This window comes from Oreochromis aureus, linkage group 1 (genome assembly GCF_013358895.1).
Source record: "Oreochromis aureus strain Israel breed Guangdong linkage group 1, ZZ_aureus, whole genome shotgun sequence".
NCBI classification, from domain to species: domain Eukaryota; kingdom Metazoa; phylum Chordata; class Actinopteri; order Cichliformes; family Cichlidae; genus Oreochromis; species Oreochromis aureus.
Window position 1 is genome coordinate 25,893,570 of NC_052942.1, and position 22,422 is coordinate 25,915,991.

Genomic DNA, 22,422 nt, shown 5'->3' on the forward strand with positions numbered 1-22,422 from the left:
AAAGACGGAGAAGCTTTCATCCTCTGCCTACCACAAAAATCGAATCCACAACCCCATCAGGTGCTTAGAGCTAGCATTGCTGCTCCAGCAGTGGCAGTGAGGGATAGGCAAAGTGGAGTTAAAATGCAGAGAGAAAGAGATAGGATCCCAATCTCCTCAGGAGGCCAAGGCAGGCAGAAACCACAGGGCTTTGGGGCAAAGCATTTATTTCTAGTGGTGGCTGCAAGAAACTTGTCATGCCTAAGGAAGGGCAAGAAGAAGCGTTTGACCTAACGTCTAATCAGTATTCTGTATCACCTCATGAAGGGATGGAAAGGGTAAACTAACACCTTCACAGTTTATGATTCAGGTGCTTCTGCAGTTCCCAGTTTATTAGGAGGTCTTTCTCGTACTGCTTTCCATTTTAATTGGGAAGCCAGAAAGTTCAACTTCTTAATTAGAATTTGCAACTGGAATGCCCCCTCAACTCAGATTTCCAACTCAGAAAGCTGGAGAGGCCTTCCAGCCCTGATTTCACAATCCAAGATGCCAGCAGTGAACATAAACAGTAGTAAAACTGTAAAACCTGTAATCTGTGCTCATACTGTTGTGTGTGACTCATTACATAAGCCATGCACAGCCAGCTTCTATCTGTGAGTCCACACACATTGCAAGTTTTGTGATGAATTAGTGGCTCTAACTTGCCTAGGGAGCATAAAAAATATCTTTGTTTTTCTTTCTCTTCTGACTACTACTGCTACTACTCTTCCCAACTCCAATATCTTACTTAGGTGGATGGAATCCAGCGTCAGTCTCCATCCCCTCTAGTTCAAAGAGAGGAGATGCTAGGACAAATGACAGTGCCACCAAGCACCCCTTCAGCATCATCAGTCACTTCAAAATACTTTGTTAGCGTCACCAAGTGTGACCACTTCATTTTGCTCAGGGGGGTAGCAAAACAATGAAAGTATTCTGCAGCCAGGCAGTTTGCCAATTGTAGGGTGTCCAACTAAAAACAAAAACATAACAAAAGAAAGTCCCTTTCCCTTCATCCCCAGCAGGAGGAGCTCCTGTTCTTTTTAAGGGCAAGGAAATGGAAAAGGCCCCCATTTTTTGGCTTGGCTTGAGCATATGTCATTTATCATGTCCCAAAAGTACAGACTACAGTTTGCTGTGAAACCACCAAAATGTTTTACTTCAGGAGCCAGCAGCTATATTCCAGACATCTCTGCATGCAGGTGATCAGCAGAGGTCTCCCAAAGGGGAGGCTCAGAAATGGCATTTAATATTGCCATTTAAAAAAAACAAAACAACAACTAACAAACAAACAAACAAAAACTCTGACCAAAAGCAGGGTTATCTCTCGCTGAATGTATTAAACACTTACAAAAGTACATGTACATTGACAAAGAGTGCTGGGGCCTGTCAACCCCTTCATCCAGGCTGAAAGCTGCACTGGCTCAGCCAATGCTGGAAGTCAGTACCTCAGGTTCGGCCTGAGATCCTAGCATACTGTAGCTCAGCTTCTGGAGGGCTGATGCAGTCTGGTTGTGGGGTACATCTCACATAGAATGAGGATGTGGATCTAGGACTACAGCTTGACTGGTTTGTCATTAAAAGACATGGTGTCAAGGTGACTGCACCAGGTGATTTCCTAAGTGGAACACTTCCCTTCCCAGGGATTTCATAAAGTTTCTTGTTTTGTTTTGTTGTTGTTTTGTCTTTGCATCCATCATGGTCTTCCTCATCTTTATGACAATATGAAATAGCTTTTTTTAAAAAAAAAAAAAATAATGTAGTGATGAGGCAACCAAAATACTGCAAATATTAATGTCTTAACTTTACCTTTACAGAGAAATGTCATGTCCCTTTCAACAACACCACTGTTGGTACTAAATCAGAAAGTTGCTTACATAGGCATTGATACTTGAATATTATAGGCTGCTAACCTATATCAGGTGCTAACAAGTTTTCCAACTCATGGTTTACTTAAATATCCACAGATTAAAAAAATAATAATATGATTAAAAATCCTAAGACCAAAACCAATAATTTGTGTTTTTCCATAGTCGTAAGGTAAAGTTACAAAGGTTTCAATAAATTCAAAATGGCGATATACTCCTAAGATTCTAAGTACATTTTTGAAGTTCTCCCCTTATGAAAAGATAACATAAAATCTGACAAAGCTGTAATTGCCGGGTTGAGTTATTGTTTCTCAAAGCTCTTGTTCTTTCTTTTGCCTTTCATCTCTCCCCTCCCGACACCTTCTCCTTGCTATGTCTGTTGTTTGGTCTCCTCTTGTCACTCCACTGCAATCATCTTCGCAGGGGGGCTTGTCATCTGTATCTACTCATATCCTACAATCCCTTTTGCTCCGAGCACTACTGCACTTAAATGTCAGGGCTGATGAGCCCGCCACACCCACCTGACACATCAGCTCAGTGCCTGCTAAAAGCTTTTATGGTGTGCCTGGTGGTTGATATAAATTAAAGAGTTTTCCTTCTTCTTTTTCAGGGATTATGGCTCTAAAGGGACAACTTCAAGTAAGCAGTGGAAAGAGAGCAAAAGGATGGACTATGATTGGTTGCCATCTAGTGGCTTTATCTCCGGCCTGCTGCTGCTGCTGCACCATGAAGGTTTAAAATGTTGGGTTTAGTAGATTTGACTCCTAACAAAGGCAGGTAATAAGAGATTTCCTCTACCCTTCACAGGTAAGTTGTTGTCAAACATTTTTCTCAGTATTTGTAGATATTAGGAAATAGTTATTAATGGCTGGAAAAATAGTTTCTTTTGGTGTGACCCTTCTTATTAAATATAAAACTACACTGACTTCACAGCAACTAAATGGAACAGGACCTTTTGTTTATGTTATGAAAATATAGTTGGTTTTTTTTACAAGCCAAATCCTTATTAGGCAATGGCTGATTGATTGCATGCAGGTTAATGTCATCGATCATGTTACTGGGAGCGCTTCTGTCACGTCAGAATAACAAATCAAACCAGCTCTTCATACACTTCAATGCCATTTTCTGTTCTTTTCCTTTATTTGTAAAACTTTGGCATTCTGGCCAATATCTTCAACAATTGGCTGGGTATAGACAGTATGTACACAGCAATGGATACACAACACAATATAATATGTACAGTCCCAATATATTTGCTAAACAATATATCGGTCTTCCTGGTTGCCGACAGTTGTACAACCAAGCCTGCTGATACAACATACTGTTGGTTTTGCACAACAGTACGTACAGTCTAAATTAATAAACAATATATACAACATTACTTTTACGGTTGTACAACACACATACTCATACTGCATACTTAGTTTCATCAGTTCGCCAGCCACACCTTTTGCCGTTGTGCAGTGCAACAAAACGCACAGTTTTTGAATTGGCAAACAAAACTGTGTCCAGAATGTACTGTCTCTACTACAGTGCTTATTTCTTGCACATCTCAAAACGTTTTACCTCTGATCAGCAAGTATGTTTCTAACTTGTGGAGCATTATAATCTACATTGCTACGGCTTAACTGTACAACACAAAGTGCTACTAGTATCTGCAAAAAACCCTGTTCTATCATACCTCGTCTTTATGAGTGAACATCTCATTAGATAAAATCAGGGCAGCAGCATTAGACAGTATATACAAAAATCTGACACAGTGATTCTCCAATGTTTTGGCTTTCAGACACTAATGGCAAATATAAGCCTACTGATAAACACATTTGAGCACATGCAAATTGATGAATTATGCTGGACGTTGTCTAAAATGTATAGACTGCAGAGTGTGCCATGTATGAGAGAATCAAATGCTCTCGATTTTTCTTTTAAAGACTACTCAGTGAATCAAAGGCTGTGGAAGACAATTATGCAAGAAAAATGTTGACCACATTTTCTACCAAAAAGACTAAATGGCATTGCTATAGGTTCTGTAAATAGTCACATTCTCCCTGTGTGTTTTGTGTTTTGAGCATAGCTGTTCAGTATCTCTGTAGCTGTATATTCCAGAGGAGCAGAACAGAAGAGACATGAGTAAAGTGGAAATGATGTAACTCCAGGTGAATGACGACTTGCTGAGGACTAAAGTCTCCCAACAAGTGTTGCTCCACCTCAGACATGAACAACACCGTATGAAAGCAGCTGAGTCTGGCAAAAAAAAAAAAAAAAACAGGTACAGAAAGGTGCCAGTGCCACTGGCCTCTGGTGTTTTTAATTGTACTATACCTCGGCTGTACAATATATATATATTTACGCTAGGTTGTTTTGTTCTGCTGGTGCTCGAGTGCAACATCCAGTGGTTCTTAATGTAGATGGCATCTTTAAATAAATAATTCCCTTTGGTAGGATATTTACATTTTTAACAGGCGTGAGTCTGAGGATTGGAGTAAAATATGCTAAACTAAGAGAGATGCTGTGTGTGTAAGTTATGACTTTGGAACAAGAAATGCTATGCTTTTGTTGACATACAAAAATATATAAACCAAACTGCTACTTTTATGTTTGTGGCACTGAATACTCCTTTTTCAGTCTACTGTTTCTTACTTTGAACTGCAGCAGTTCCTACAAATATACAGTAATTGAAGGCAGATAAGAGTTTGTCTGTGTATATTGTAAGACAGCCTTGCCACTTATATGACCAAGGATGTTAACCAACTGAAATCAAGGCCAGCTTCCAAAGGACGGGTAAGTTAGAAGCAAATGATTTAATAAAATTTCTGTATGTTTGAATTGAAAATTCTCTTTTCAAAATTAAGAATAATTTATTTTAAGGTCTATTATTTGACTTCCTCAAGCCACTCTGTTTCACAGTTTCCAGTGAAGGTGCACATGATGAATTTTATATCAGTGCATCAAGCTGTTAAAATTGAAACAATTCACCGAGTGACTTGACGCTAATCCTGGTGCCAATACAAGTGGGCCTCTTTATTGTCACGCTGTAGTTTATTAGATGTGATTTGTGCTTTTTAGAATGCGGGTCTATGAATAAAAGCTAAAATTATTTTTGTGCTGCATTCAGATGGTTGAAGCTATTCCTTTTCCTTAGGATCTGAAGTGACTTTTGGACTCCCGAGTTTCTTCATCCCTCTCCGCTGAGCAAGGCCAGAAGACTGAACAGGCTCCAGGACAGGGGCAGGAGCACAGCGCCTCAGAGCAGAATAGGTGGCAGATAGAGCCCCCTAGTGGAATAAAAGTAGATTGCATTGTATTGGATCAGTGTTTGTGTAATCCAGGTGACACCTTTACTATCAAAAGAGCCATTTTAAAGCAATTCTTGACCAAAACATCTATTTGATGGTTACCCATTTAATTATATTAGATATTAGCTATTAAATATATATAGTTTTTGTAATAATTTTTTACCTGTTGCAACAAAAGAATTCCCAAGCTTTGGCATAGATAAAGTACATCTTATGTACCTTAATAGCCTATGTTAAATTATAATAAAAATGTATACTTAATCTATGAGGTTAACCTATTAGCATTACTAATAAATCATTTACCACATGTGGCTACTCTGCAGTGGGCTATTCGTGATTATTTAGTATTTTAACTATGCATTTTCAATTTAACAATAACAGATTTTTGTGGCATGTATGAAATTATAGAATTATACTTAATAAATATAAGTAGACAATTTTAGTATCAACTAATCAGACCTTGAGGACTACTTTGAAACAGCTATAAAGCTATGCATGCAACTTTGAATCCTACTTCTTTTTGTGCAAATTAATCAGTTTAATAGGAGACCACTCTAATACTGAAAATATGGACATACCAGTAAATCAGCACCACTACTGGTAAAAATGGAGCGATTTATAAGCTGCATTCCTTTGTCCAAATACATCTGATACTTTCAGGTACAATTTAAGTGTTTTTTTTTCCTAGATACTTTTTAAGACTATTCTGCATTAAACATCGAAGATGAACCAAACTTCTGTTTTTAAGGTAGAATTCACTTTAACAGCTCTTTGAATATTTTATTTAACCAGGAAGTCCCATTGACATAAAGTTTCTTACAGTGACCTGATATAGGTAGCAGCCTTACAAACTCAAAACATTAATAGCATAAAATGTAAGAGCTACAGTATAAAAATACCCACCCCCAAAAAATTAAAAACATCCACTTTTCTTTGGGGGTCTCCTTAGAAGATTTTAGATTGAGCAATTGATATATAAGTGATTTTTCTATCTATATTAGCACGATACAGGGGATAATATGCTTATCTCTATAGTAATCTGTATTCATAATTACATACAATACAAAGGGTCTGACCTTGACAATGAGTGGATCTTGTCTGGTGAGACATTTGTCAGAGAGCTGGTCTCTCTCAACAATCCAGGGGTGACGAAGAACCTGAAAAGCATCACAGTGAAACTGATACCAGCTCTGAATGTATAGAATCTATATAACGTAGTAACACCATAACAATGATACATCTGTAGTACTGCAAACAGTGTAGGTATATAGTGAAACACACGATATACTGTCGTGGTTTGAACATCAGGCTCAGTGCACATGTGTACATCTGGGCTAAAGGAAATGATATGTATGTAAAATTTCAGTTTGTATACACTTTTCTAATCTGTTGCTTTGTATAAATTAATAAAATTCATATCTATAGCATATTCATTATATCATGATGAAAAAAAAAACTGTCAAGGTGGGACCTACACTATACTAATAGCAGAATATGCCATATGACAGGCCAGTTTATGTTATGGACTAATGGTACCTGTGGGGCAGTCAGACGCTGGTGAGGGTCCACATGGAGCATCTTAACCACGATATCCTGTTAAACAAATGGGGACATGAACAGTTAATATATTTGTTCTGCACTGATACTACGATGCTAGAGGCAAACATTTCCATTTTATGCAAATCAGAAAGCATTAAGATGTTTGAACCTTGGCTGCTTCTGACACCAGATCCCAGTTTCCTCCTGTGATAATGAATTTCCCACAGCCGATCTGAGCCAGAATCTCCTCTGCTGTGTCCTCGGGACTGCTGGCAAATGGGCTGAAACTGACCAACAACAATGCCCACTTACAGAAAGCAATTCAATCTAATAAAAAATGCATGACTCCAGAAAACCATGACCTCTGATTTGAGACATTTTCTCTTATTGTCTCACTATTATTTCACCGGGGGGGGGGGTTTATTCAGACATCCTGTTTATTGCTGTTGTGGGAGTCTTTGAAGAAAATCGCAACATTACATACAGTTTACACCTTTCCACCAGAAACTGTACTAAGACCTTATAAACTCACCCAGCTATCATAGTGTAGAGCAGGATCCCCAGGCTCCAGATGTCACAGGCTGCATCATAACCCTGTTTCCTCAAAATCTGCGCATATACAAAAAAAGCAAAGAAAACCACTCACGGATATCTGTAAAATAATTTGTATAAGTGTTACTGAGCTGCATCTTGTAATGACTGCTGATGTACCTCAGGAGCCATGAACGTAGCTGTGTAACAGGGAGTCATCAGCAAACCATTTTCAGCTCTGAGCTGTTTGGCGAAACCAAAGTCGCATATCCTGATGCATTCTGGGAGTCCACTGTCATCTGCATAGCGGATGTTGCTGGGTTTCAAGTCTCGATGTACAACCTGGAAAAAATAATAACAAGTCACCATTAAGCCTTAATAATGTACATACATATAAATATACTACATGGACAAAAGTATTGAGACACCTGCACATTATACCTAGAGGAGTTGCATTTCCATGGAAACTATTGCCATTGAAGCTCTCAGCACACAGTTTTTGTGCTGATGCTAATGCCAAATGAGGTTTGGAACTCTGAAGTTATGGAGCTGTGGCAAAGTATATGCACTATACTGAAAAAAAAAAAGCACCTAAATTCAACGGTTAATTTTTAAGGCCTCCTTTCATCCAGCTTACCCCCTGTGAGTGTAAATATTCCACAGTTTTGGTTAGAGCGCAGATGATGTCTGATGCATCTCTCTCAGTAAAATTTGTGTGCATCAGAGCTTTGTCCAGCAACTCGTCCCCTCTCAGTAACTCCTGAACCAGATACACACACTGGCCATCGTCAAACACCTATAGGTAAAGGTGAATGCAGAAGACAGATACAAACAAATATCTTTTAAAGAAGTAAAAATGCTTAGGAAAAATTACATGCAAATTAAAAATCACTGATCTGCAGGCTCATGTGTTGTACTTACATCTTTCAGGGTAATAATATTTGGATGCTGTCCATATCTTAACAGAATCTCAATCTCTTCAGAGGGATCTCTCCTTGCTCTGTCAATAATCTGACATAAATGTGCACAGCATATTAGCATGAAGGATCACCAATGATATGTAAACATACCTAACAAATATGTTGTGGTTTTATTATATATTCCCATGCTGAACTTCTCACAATGACTAACTCTGAGTTACGGCTCAGGAAGCATGCAAGTTTTGTCCAGTTTGACTACATTTTTATTTTAATATGTAAGCAGCCCCAAAGTCATTTCACAAGCTAACAAATAGCCCTGTTTACATTCAACACCATCATAGTAAAGAATATTACTGCTGAGGCTCTAAAAGCTAAGAGTGAATCAATAGTGTATTTAAATAAATTGCAGTTCAGGTTAAGTGTCCCCTACCTTCACACAATACTCCACTGAAGTAATTCTGTGCAGACATCTTTTGCAGACAGAGGTTCCCGTGTGTCCGATTTCTTCTTTCAGATCATAAACATCACCGAAGACCAGATCACCACAGAGATGCTATGGAGAAAACACATAGTCAGGTGCACAAACACTACAACATTATACTTAATGCACATATTAGAGTCACATGTTAAATGACTTATGTAGTTGCTGACAGGGAATTTATTTGAGGTAATGTTTGGAAAGGTCAGAAACCTAAATACATAAACTGTGTGCTAGTCTGTGATTTAATTGGATGTAGAGATGTAGAGTTATACCTGTGCGATGGGGTTGATGTTCAGCTCTTGAGGAGTGGCCGCTACTGTAGCAACACTGGACTCCTGAGTTTGGTTAGTTGCAACGAAGCTAAAACCACGAAACAACTGGTGTGTGTTCGCGCTGGGAGGGATGCCTGGAGAATCTGGATATCCCAAGACACATTGAACCAAACGTCTGCAGAGTGCTTGACAGTGTTTTAGAAATATTAAAGTTTAGTAAAAACGATTGATCAGTATGGTAGTTTTCTTTTTTTTCTGTTCCTCATTGAACCCAATCGCCTATAACCTATACATTACTTCTGTATTTGCATGTGTGTCTACATGCTTTAGTTACCAGTAGGTGTTCTGGAGGTGAACTCGGGGTCAAAATGGAAAGTGTCTTCAGGTCTGCCAACGGTTGGTTTGAAAGGAGGCCTCACTTCCTTCTTGTACAGCTTCTATGAATGAGGACAACAAAAATGGGAAATAGGAAACTGTTACAGCTGAATTCAACACAAATGACACATGATCTGTAAAGGTGGTATAAAAGTCAGAAGAAAACACGATGTAAAAGTTTTGACTATAGCGTGTTTGGGGGGAAAAAAAGATTATTTCAGCCAGATCTGATAAAAATGGCCCACAAGTTTGCTGAGTTTGCACACAAATAAGACAATAAGTAAAATTTATTTATTTAAACACAGAAAAATAGTTGCCCAAAGAGCTATACCAAACAATAAAAAGTTCATAAAATATTTTTTTAAGTTACAAACAATAAAAAGTTCATAAAATATTTTTTTAAGTTACAAATTAAATTAAAAAAAAAATTAAAAAGAGAACAACAACCAGTTTAAGAGCATTTTCTATGAATAAGTCTGCCCTGCACCAGTTCATCACTGTATCCTGTAAACTTCCCAGTTTAGCCTACACTTACAGTCAAGTATAAACTTTGATTAACATGGACTTTTCTTTTAATATATTTTCAGAATTGGAAATATCCAGACAATGTACAGATCCAATATACAGTTAAAATATCCAGTTAAAAAATATAAAATGATTTAGGACAACTTTATTTTGTCATATTATAATATGACTTGCTAAGTAGTCCTTACCTTAGAAAATAATCTGCTTTTTCTTACACCTTTCTCTGTCTGGAGTGATATTATCCCACTTTATCATTTTTTCCTCCCTGGGTACAGCCACTGTACCATTAGCTAGCAGACAGACACTGTGCAAAACTGTAGCACTTATTACACCATCCATTCATCCATTCATTCTCTTCTGCTTATCCTTGTCAGAGTCATGGGGGGGCTGGAGTCATTCGCAACAGTCATAGGGCAAGACGTCACAAGTCTATCGCAGGGCTAACACAGTGAGACAGACAACCATTCACACTCACATGGGCAACTTCAAATCATCCATTACCCCAATAATTGCATGTCTTTGGAGTGTGGGAGAAAACCAGAGAGAACCCACGGAAAAACAAGGAGAACATGCAAACTCCACACAGAGAAGCCCCACCCAGATGGTGGAGCTGAACTCAGGCAACAGTGCAAACCACCACGCAACCATCCATCATACACAATATTTTGTTTTTCACTGACTATCATATTCAATTATTCATTAACTGAAGTAAAAAAAAAAAAAAAAAGTAGAGCAAATTAGAATGTGACAGAATACAACAAAGTCTTTCTAGAAGCAAGTGCTGCAACTTGGCACCTATCTTGAAACACCTCCCAGGACTTTTGAATAAATGTGAATATCCAATAATGGGAAAAAAAAAAATTTCTTATAAATAATATGAAGTAAACACTGGTGGCTGGTTGTATACCTATCATACAGCAGCAGAAACTCACATGCTGTAATACTGAGTTTTGCCTGCAGATGTCACCACTGCAGTGCCCATTAAAGAGAACAGTCTTCCTGGGTTCCTATCACTAGCAAACATGGAAAGTAACCAACAGAGACTATTAGAAATTGGGAAGTTTTGATGCATTTGAGCATTTGGTTTTCATTTGATAGTGTTGAGAAAATGAGGCTACAAGTCTTTACCATTTCAAAGATCAAGACGATAAAGAAAGGCTAAGACCACAAAGTCAGAAAAGGTTCTGATGAATGATGGTGGAATCATTCTGCCTGATAGAGTACAGTGATTTAATTAGCATAGTGCAGAATAGAGCATAAGCCTCTTACTGACAGTTGTCACATCAAGCCAGCAACACCATGTGTAAATGGGAGCATGTTGTGTGGAAGTGAGCAGGTAGTAATGTAGTGAGGAGGGCAGCAATGGGAGCCCGCGGTGAGGGCAGAGATTAGTGAGCATGTAAAGCCGATGATAGTGGATTCTGATAGAAATAAGAGCGCCATAATTCACAAAAGCAGATAAACGAGAGTCCCAAGCCTTCCAAACATCTGTGATTAAAAAGGAAGGGTGCTTTAAGAGATCAGAGCAGATATTTATAGGGAGGGTGATTACAATCAATAAAACAAATGAGTCTATGATTGCTTTGCTGAGATTTCTGCTTTTAAAAATGATTTAAAGGAGAAAAAAAACCAAATCCCCTTTTATGGCAGTCAGCAGGCTTGGTGGTGTGTAACAAACACGAATATGTGTTACTTTTTTAAAGTAACTCTGGATGAATGGAATGTGAATGAAATAGCCCACTCAGTCTAACGAAAATGCAATCTTCAAATTTATAAAAATGACATGAATATTTTTTCTGCTTCTGTTGACAAATGTTTCAGTCCAGAAATAGTGCAGGAGGGCTTTGTTTTTTAACATGCACAGCTTGCATGTTAAAGAACACCAAGGTGGCAAATAGTTTTTCACTGTACATTCAAAGGAGCTGAGGTCTCAAGGTTAGATAAAGATAGTTAGGATAATGTCTTTAGTGAAAACATTTGCACATGAGCCAACTATCTGAGACAAAGGCTATTACAGATAAGAAGATTAGTTGCAAAAAAAAGTTAGGCAAGATGGACAGAAAAGGAAGTTAGGGTTTTGCTGCTAACCAACATCACATGAGCATAAAGTTAAAGTGCCGTGACTGTGGATGACTCTTGAGGAAGTGAAGGAGGAGTTGTCTTGACAAGGCATACCAAGTAAACGTGATCCATGTGATGCCGATTTTAAGTTTAACTCAGGTCAATAATCTCATTACTGCATCTTAAAACTACAACAGCAGTGTAGTTGATGCAGTAAGAGATTATTGTTATTCATAAATGTGGGAGAGACAATGGTTATAAGACAATAACGGTATAATACAAGTTTATAGTACCCAAATATGTATATTGCAGAATACTCTTAATAAATTATGCTTACATTCCAGTCTACTGATGCAAAGAAGCGATGCCTTTTTATTTCTTCTACTCCATCTGGTCCTGCACCTATAAGCAACACAGATTAAGAGAATCAGAATCAATCGCAATGCCTTTTATTGTCATTGAATCATAAGATGCAATAAAACTGAAATGCTACATCTGCAGGTGCCTCCAAAATAAAATCCATTCAAACAATACAACAATCATTCACACAGTAAAACAAACCCTTTCAGTTGAAGATCATTAATAACTATGAATATGATATGAATATGTATGTGAACTATGAATATGAAGGAGTAAAAAGTAAAAATAAATAAATAAATCCACCATGGCATGGTGCATTTAAAAAACTGTTCTTTAATCTATTTATCCTTTATTTTGATGGACCTGTAACATCTACCAGAGGGCAACAGGTCAAACAGCCGTTTCCCGGGCGACGACTGCCTTTAGTGATTTTTTAAGGCTCTTGAGAGCTATCTCACTCTTGCATTTAAATCACTGTTAAAATGATCATGAATTCAGCAAGTGAATTTCTTGTAAACCATGAATGGACAAAGTATAATTTCTAATGTTATATGTGGTAGATTTGTAATATAAATAGATTTTTTTTTTTTACCAAATTAGAATAAATTTTGACTTTTACTTTAGATTGCTAATGCAACTACTGGACTCAATATTAGGTACACCTTGTTAGTACTGGTACTTTTCCCTTGAGAATTTTCTTAATGCTTCATACTACAGACTCAACAAGGTGATGGAAACATTCCTCAGAGATTTAGATAGGATCACACAATTGCTCTAAATCTCCCGTCTCACCACATCCCAAAAGTGCTCTATTGGATTGAAATCTGGTGATTATAGAGGCCATTTGAGTACAGTGAACTCATTGTCATGTTCAAGAAACCATTTTGATTATCTGAGCTTTGTGACACGACACATTATCCTGCCGGAAGCAGCCATCAGAAGATGGGTACACTATAAAGGGATAAAGGGATGTACATGGTCATTAACAATATTCAGGTAAATGAGATATTTTGATACTAAGGGGTCAAAATGTACAAAGAAAATATGCCTCACACTATAAGCAGCCTTAACCCTCCTACAAGGCAGGATGGACCAATGCTTTCATGTATATACAAATTTCTGACCCTATCATCTAAATGTCGCAGCAGAAATTGACACTCATAAGACCTGGCAACTTTTTTTTTCCAGTCTTCTGTTGTCCAGTTTGGGTGATCCTGTGTGAAGCATATCCTCAGTTTCCTGTTCTAGTTGACAGAAGCAGCATGAGGTGTGGTCTTCTGCTGCTGTAGCCCATGTGCTTCAAGGTTCAATGTATTGTATATTCATTCATGCTCTTCTACATCAACAGGGCATTTTTGAGCTGCCACTCACTCACATGTGGGAAAATCCCAGTAGATCAGAACAGTTTCTGAAATATACAGATCAGCCCATTTGACACCAACAACCCTGCTACATTCAAAGTCACTTAGCTCACCTTTCACCCCATTCTAATGCCAGCAGGTTATCCTGACCATGTCTACATGCCTAACATGTGACATGTAAAAAAATATTTGCTCAAATGAGGTGCTGGTTAGGTGTACCTATCACAAGAGGCCAGAGAGTGTGTATTCTGTAGCTACTTTGCAGCCAGTCCTTCAAAATAAGAAGTGTCTTCAAAAATTAACTAAATGGACACAAATTGCTGATGATCTAAGTTTATTCTAAAAACACATTTAATTGTCATTGCTCAAGGTTTTCATACGTACCAAGTCGATTAGTAGGATTTCTCTTGAAGAGCGCTCTTAATAAACTCTGCACTTCAGGACTGAGGAACTGTGGCATTCCCAGCTTAGCCCTGAACACACAAGCCAAGAAACATTTTTATGTATGTTTATGCCTGCTAACAGTTTATTTTTATGTTCATTCAGGTATAGTGGATCTCTTGAGATTAATAATTGCAGATTTATATAAGCAGCTTATCCTATAAACCAACCCTCAGAAATCAAAGATACAATATAGATAATTGAAATGCAGTTGGAAAATGGGAAACAGATAAAAAATTTTAAACATTACATCCTGTAGAAGATGTGAAGCTTCAATAAAATAACCACAATAACTGGTCTTACTTCAGAATAAGTGCCATTGTTTCTTTCCGATCTTTTCCTTGAAAGGGTAATGATCCCGTCAACATTTCAAACTGGAAAACACAACAAAACAACTGTCAAAACACGTCTGCCCAATAATGGAAGCTGTGGAGGTGGATTATCCCATTAGCATGCTTACTTCAAATTTTATTAGTCATTTGACTTCCACTGCAAATGGGCCAAATCAGAAACAAAGCTGTTAAAATTAACGCATAATACCATGACCTAAATCACATTTAACTGGAAAAGTCTGATTATTAGAGGCATAAAATAAAGATATACACTGGTTAACACTGTAACAAACCTAACCTACTGTGCACTCTGATAATAAACTTTCCCACACCCAATGGTATTCGCCCACATTAAAGATTAGATTACAATGTGAAGGATTTCTCTTTTTTTCAGTAATCTCTTTTACTTTTCAAAATCTCTACAGCACATTGGGAAATCTTCGGCTATTTATTTGTTTATTTTAATATCAGTACATTCTGAACACCAGACAAGGGCAGACAGGGTTGACATCTTCCCCTAGTGACCTAATGTAGCTGCCAGCTGTCAGTGAATGTTTAACCTCTCAGTATTAGTAAAGTAAGCCACCAGGCTAGCGAAACAAGCAGCATCCAGCAGATGCACGTTTGCTGAAAATAATGGGACCTAATCTGCCAGATACAGTAATTAAAGTTGCTTTACTGCCAGAGGAAAGCCAAACGAAGAAATCAGTGCACTGGCATATTATCTAAGAACTGAGTTTGCAGTTAATTCATTATTAGACAAAACATACAAGCCAGCAGAGTGACTACATGCTCGAGGGAAAATTAGTCATGCATGTCAGAAGTGTAGAGAGACTATCAAAGTAAAAGACTTACCATAAGCACGCCAAATGACCACCAGTCAGCGCTTTGTGTATGACCTCTCCTGTTTACAACCTCTGGAGCCATGTACTCTATTGTTCCACAGAAGGAATAAGCCCTTTTATCATGGTCAATAGCTTCCTTACTCAAGCCAAAGTCTGGATAGTGAGACAGAGACAAAAGGGGATCATAGTCAGAAGACAAATAGAGACAGAAAAGCAGAGAATTACAGTTTTCAGTCAGATGTACTGACCTGTAATCTTAATATGTCCTTCTTCATCCAGAAGAATGCTTAAGAGGGAGAAGAGAACTTTAAAATCAACATCAAAATATTTTTTGTAAAATGCATAAAAGGGATGTTTATGAGCTAGTACTTTTCAGGCTTGAGATCCCTGTAGATGATCCCCAGACTGTGTAAATGGTCCAAGGCCAAAGCCAGCTCTGCAAGGTAAAACTTCACATCCTCTTCTGTGAACATTACCTAGTACAAATGAACAGATGCATTAAATATAATGTGCAAAAAAGAAAAGTAAAGAAAAGGGAAACTGATCTGTTATTGATTCGCATATTTGTTTTTGAGCTCTCTCTTATGAAATTTGCTTTTCACCAGAGCCAACCAAACTATGGCACATTGTCTCAATATGTGTGCCTCCTTTAAAGTACAAAAAAATGACTGTCTTTGATCTCTTTCACAGGCAAATGATGGGACTTATACTAACACCTTCCCATAACAAACAGTGAACAGTGGATTATGATTTGAACCAGGAAGCCTACCTCCTTGGACAGACGAGTAAAAAGGTCTCCTCCTCGGAGGAAATCCAGGATCAGGTAGAGCTTCCCTTCTGTCTGGAAGGCTACACAAATACATAAGTACATACACAAACCGAAATGCAAGTTAAACACGTCTTGAGGCTTTAATTGCTGTATTGGGGACTATAAAGTATTCTATTATTTTGTGCACAGTCTGCACATTTATGTGCAGTTGTGTATAGATACAAATAAGGGCAGACTACAATGAATCCCTCATTTTTGAACATGTATGCAATGAAAAAAGTGACTTGTGAAATGTCACCTGTTCTTTGTGTAACAGATCAAAATGACTAATTATCCAACTGCTCTGCTGAAGTCCCCCAACAGCACACAGCCCCATTTAAACAGACACTAGCTGTTGATTTAGAACTACAGGGACGAGGAATATAGACCAACTCAAAAAAGGTTTTTTATTTATTAAAAAAATATTGACTTACCCAACACAATTTTTCTATGCTCATTTCTGGTTCCACACCTTTATTCCTTAACTCTATTAAAGTAGCTTTGCATGATTCATAGCTCAACAGTATCCTTATTTGCCCTGTACTGCGCTTTACTACCAACCCTCGGTTCATCTACTGTCTGAAATAAGCCATTTCAGCTTTCTTTCCCCTACTTAAACTCAATTTTCCCTTTAAGTGGATGCTATTTGGAAAACATCACACAACCAAGAAAAGAAAAAAACTCTGAAATAGAGCATTTAGGGCAATCTGAGTTTTTGCCTTATTACTTGTACATATGCTGACCTGATTACTTCAAATCTTAGGCCATGTTTAATGGCCAAACATTCACTATTAATACTATATATCATTCTACATGTATAATGACAATAGATTCCAACACATACATGCTGAAAAAGCATAAGTAATTCATACTCACCATAGTGAAGTTTAACTATAAATGGGTGGTTCACTTCTGCCAGTATATCTCTTTCCATCTTCGATCGCACACGATCCCGAACTGAGTAGGAAAGAGAAGGCAGTTTTTTTAATGAAGTTTCAGCCAGTTCATTCTGTAAAATGTCACAAGTCTAATAACACAAGTACATGTAATGTAGGATAAGAATGCATTTCCTTGAAATTAAGGTAAATTAAATCCAGTGTAGCTGGTTTATAGTGCAATGAAAACCACAATAACAGTGTTATTGCAACATCTGTCTGCTTGACAAGATGACAGTGTAACTCTTTAGATTCCAGGGGTGCAGGTTAAGAGGATTAAGGCTTGTACAAAGTCACTAAATCAGCACATGACATCTGAACCTGCTTTTACAGTACACCCCTGTTTACAATAATCTCGGCTGACGCAAAACAGTTTATCTGAATCAAAAGTACAAACTAACCTCTTTTACCCAAAATCCCCTTGAATGTAGGGCACTGTGAGAACTTGGGCAATGATATATCTATTGCTCCTCTACTAAACCAATAATAATTTTAACAAATGACCATGACTCAGATGCGATCCTCTGTGGAGCTGTGCTTGTTTTGTTTCTTTCTTTAAATATAGCCCCATAACAAGAACATGATACAAAAGGGCTTTGTTTGAAAGAAACATTTTTTAATTATTATTACTATTTGAAATGATGCCAGTGGGGCAATATGCCAAGTGTATTTGCACTAAACCACCTTTTAGCGTTGCCTTCTTCAGGACCTTCATGGCATATAGCTGTCCTCTGTCCATTCCTCTTATTTTTCTAACCAGAAACACCTGCAATGATAATTACCATAAACATCACATTTTGTGCAACTGTTTAAAAAAGATCTTTTGTAGTGACGTTTCTGAAACAAAAGAAAAAAACAAACTTGTCATTTTTATTTCACAACATTTAAAAATGCTATATTCATCCTTAATTTGTAGGTTACCAAGCTGGAGCAAGTTACCATCACGTTACATAAAAGAGCCACATCAATGTGGTTTCGGTGCAACAGAGACGACAGCTACGATTTAAACAAGGTCTGCAATAATTTAGCAGACATATAGCAAGCTATGTAAACATGCTGTCCGAGCCACACTGTGACGTGACCTTTTGTCCATGCCTGCAGCCTTGGAAACGGCAGCCACATGCCAACATCTGCCGAGGTTTCATGTAAGGCCCATTCCGACCTCTAATCTACAGTAACATTAACAAATCAGTGGGCCTTTACTAATTTAAATAAACTTGGTGATCTGTGAAACCGTTGTCAAGGCAGCTAATCTACAGATAATTAGAACTGGATGGCTTATCATTAGCAGATGATTGGCTGGTAAAGCATAATCAGTTGCGGCACTGAAATCAGACACGCACATATTCACTGTGCCAAAAGGTAAGTGGACATCTCCTGGCTCATTTGAATCTAGTTTTTTAGAGTTAAGCAGGACCTTGGTTCTAAGTGGACTGAACAATAGTGCACTTCTTTTTTACAGTTGCATTTTAAGAAATGCTCGCCTCTTTTCAATAGCATAAAGCAAGTACAAAAAAAAAAACACGATTTCTTGAGTTTGTGTGAAAAGCCTTGACCAGTCTGCACAGACCTTTCACTTCAACTGAATCCAACACCTTTGGGAGGACTTGCAGCACTGACTATGAGGCAGACCATATTTCACCACATCACTGTCTGACCTTAACGTTCTGGTGTCTGAGCAGGAGCAAATTCCTGCAGTGTGGTTTCAGGCTATCTTGGAAATACTTCCCACAGGACTGGAGGCAATTATAGCAGCATATTAATGCTGATGGTTTCTGGATGAAGTGTTCAACAGTCACACGAATGTGCACTTACTTTTGGACATCATCAACTGAGAAGTCCACATATTCTAATAAAACTGAGAGGAATAAAAATATCACCATGATCATTATACCATATACATGTAGCCTCAGAGGTGACCCTCTAGACCTTTTAAGGTTTTTTTTTTTTTTTTATCATCCGGTATTGTCAACACTGATATTTTCCATAAGGTCAGTGTCCCATCACTTTTATCAGATTAAAGCCTTAAAGCTGCAGTAAGTAAATGGTTGCACATTGTACCTTTCCATAGGATCCCTGTCCCAGCACTTTAAGCAGCTGGAACTGTGAAGGGTCTGCTTTCTCACAGCCCTCCTTAACATGGTGACTGATGTCAAACTCCTTAAGTACACTGTCATCCTGATGAAGGAAAAGATAGAAGTCATTATTGGTGGATTAGGGTTAAGGTGAGATTTGAACAAGATAATAAATTACACTTTACAACATATGAGCAATGATTAAATTGTGTCCCTATAACCTCAATGTGCATTTAAAAAGGCCATCAATGTAATAATTACTCATTAAATCCATACCTAAAGATAGATAGTCATCTACAAGCCATTATATTGCTATCAAGATATTGGCTGAGCTCACTGGAAATCATGCACAGTGTAAGCTGCCTTTTTCAGCCTATTCAGTCTGCTTAATGAAGTGAATGACCAACTTTCAACAAGAGGCAAGGCTTAGACTGGATATTGTGACAATATGATATACACTGCAACTTCTTTTATACTGTAATTCTGTACAAAACGCTACCAGGACTTTGTAAACATGGGCAATGGTTATAAATCATTTCTTCTAGCCTCCACTTGTTTGATGAAACCTGTTACATAACCTTCATTTTTAGTATATGATAAGATTCTGTCTGTCCTGAAGAAGCACTTGGCTGAGGTATTTGCATACCCTTTTATGCATTTAATGCAGCTTGTAATCAGCTACTAACCCATCCTCATGCAATAGTTTGATAAGAGAAAGAAATTCATCCCTCGATCTGGGAGCCAGAGTGACTGAAAGTTCACATGAGGCTGAAAATAATCACATGGTCTCATTTCTCCAGTGATGCCATCTCCCTCCTACAGTTCCCCTTAAACCAGAAACATCCACCAAAGCAAGTCATGAAAATAAATACAGCCTTCAAATGTTATTGTCATTACAGCAAGGATAAAACAGCTGGTTTCTCCAAAGTATTTTCCTAACTATCAGGAATTCAGAGGTAATTGCAGTCTGATTTTCCAGATTGATGTACCATCAAGAAAACAACACAGGAAAGGTTCTCATCTTGATAGTGCAATAATGACTAATACGAACTATGCCATACCAGTGTAGACAGTGGAAGCCTAAAACCATACAATTACTGACATGAGTGAATAGCAAGAATGTAGATCTATAACCCACAACACACGTACAATAGATTCAAGGAAGATGAAGAGACGAAGATCTCTTCCAGTTTGAAGATGAAAAGATGAAGTTTTTGCAAATGTGCAAAATAGGTTATATTTAAGGGCCATTTTGTAGATTTTACTGTTTAAAACTGAATTGAATTATAAATGGGTGACTAAAATAACAGTTTGTATTATATAGTATTTTTGCATGTTGATGCACTTCGATCAAATCAATCCATGGTTTAATTTACACACATAAAAATATAAAGTCCAACTTATTGTAATGGGATTTTTCACCAGTCACTTTGAGGTCATTGAGGGCCTGGCTTCAGCTGTAACATGCTGGAAAGTTTCAACTCATACTGAGCAGATTGCCCCCCTTTTTTCTTTAATTGCTGGTTTATTCCTTAAACAAGGTCGCTGGAGTAATTTCCACCCACTCCTGATGGAGCATCAGAGCATCCCATTCCAGGGACAGGCGACTAGACAGGTAAACAAACTCAAGCAGGCAGACATTTGCTATCCAAAATAAAACAATCACGTTAACGGGTAGCCTGTAAAGATGATTTATCAGCACTCTTTTACAAAGAAAAGGGAGGGATAAGGTGAGGTTTTGCTCCATTAATATCCAAAACATTCAGGTAGATCTGCAACAAAAGACTCACTGCCTCTCTCTCTGCCCTGCTGCTTTGTTTGGGCTATAAATAAACCTCCACTGCTGAGGCTGACCGCTGAATCAATCTGTCTGTATCCATTTATCTATCAACCTGCCTGCCTTGTTGCTTGTTTGCCCGTTAGCGTTTCTGTCTGACTATATTTCCATACAACTTCTCTCTTTCTCTCTCTGTGTCCGTCACAGCACAGTGACTCCCTTCGTGCTCCTCTATTTTCTAGCTTCCCCACGGCCAGGGAAAGCAGCAACAGCTGTAGAACGACGCAGCAGTGACTTCTGAAACACTCCAAAACAAACCAAATAACACACATTCTTTCCACAATCATTCCCATGTGCACACGCACTGTTCACACACACACACACACACACACACACACACACACACACACACACACACACACACACACACACACACACACACACACACACGCAGTCCACTGTCTGCTGCACATGTGAGCTGGTGTCTGGGCTGTTACATTCCCACAAACGCACATGGTGCAAATGTGATGCAGCACTCCTTACAGCAAACACGGATCCACGCATATTTGCATTTGTGTCCAACTGATCTGCTAAGGCCACTCACCTCCACCTGGCAGAACCCAGAGGTGTTTTTGTTTCTTGCCGCCTTGTTCTTCAGGTAAATAGAAAACCATCTCCTCACCGTGAATTTTCGCGTGCTGGTATCCATGGCAACGAGCAGATTTCTCTCTCCCCCCCCTTTGTGCATCTATCCCATAATGATAATCATGTCCCCTGCCGGGGGTTCTAGGGTAGAAACAGATCTTTTATTGGTTTGTTTATTTGTCTCGCAGCTTCATCACTGGTCCATCCTCAATGCGGTCCTCGCTCTTTAGGTTTCCCATCATTCGCATGCGCCTCTCGTCCCTCCGGTGGCTTCTCAGACGGTCCCGTGTCCCTTAGCTGCAGTGGACACCGGCGAGCACGCAGACAGAGTTGTGACAGAGGCTTAAAGCTACGCAGGCAGACAGCGGGATGATGAACGGGACCTGTGCTGCTGGGTTTGGGGTTGCCTTGTGTTTTGCATCAGGCTCTATGCGTGAGGCTGCAGGGAGAGGTGACGAATAAATCTGTTCCGCTGAATCAGGAGGTGCGTGCGTGTGTGTGTGTGTGTGAGAGAGAGCTCCCTCTTCACATCTCTGCCCGTGCATGTGTTTATTCATCCCCTGCTCCCTACCTCCCTCTCTCTCTCTGCAGACCAAGGGATTGTCACCAGTCACATTGTGTGCCACCCCTCCCTCTCTTATTCTCGCCCCTGCTCCTGGCCCTCACCTCCCTCTTCGTTTCTCCTAACAGCATACAGCAACAGCTGGTGAGGTCACATGGTTGTAACCCAGCTACCTCTCCGTCTCACTCTTCTCCTGTCCCTTCTTTTTTTGTGTGGCATCCAATTCCACACACAGGCAATGAAACAAATGACAAAATAACATGGGCTACAGTGTAGGCTGCATACCAGTAGATGGGAAAAGAGTGGCTAAGATCCAGTCACATCACATCAGAGTAACAGTGTTCAATAAAATCCCGAGGGCAGCAGTAATCAATGTTGGGATCAATAATGATGACAGC

General features: G+C 38.7%; 1 protein-coding gene across 1 annotated transcript; it reads right to left on the reverse strand.

Moving 5' to 3' along the window:
• Window positions 1-2,510: 2,510 nt before the first annotated feature.
• Window positions 2,511-21,997, reverse strand: LOC116333695 (ribosomal protein S6 kinase alpha-2-like). The gene is made up of 22 exons (XM_031756935.2): window positions 21,422-21,997; window positions 19,027-19,143; window positions 17,650-17,731; window positions 16,907-16,987; window positions 15,992-16,071; window positions 15,592-15,698; window positions 15,471-15,508; window positions 15,233-15,375; window positions 14,349-14,419; window positions 13,989-14,077; window positions 12,221-12,285; window positions 9,257-9,359; window positions 8,923-9,065; window positions 8,600-8,722; window positions 8,171-8,260; window positions 7,887-8,045; window positions 7,430-7,591; window positions 7,251-7,327; window positions 6,888-7,005; window positions 6,716-6,772; window positions 6,256-6,336; window positions 2,511-5,158 (listed from the first exon to the last, which is right to left on the reverse strand). Exons 1-22 carry the CDS (start codon window positions 21,563-21,565, stop codon window positions 5,009-5,011), a joined length of 2,280 nt encoding a protein of 759 aa, XP_031612795.2. The 5' UTR covers window positions 21,566-21,997; the 3' UTR covers window positions 2,511-5,008.
• Between the last annotated feature and the right edge of the window lie 425 nt (window positions 21,998-22,422).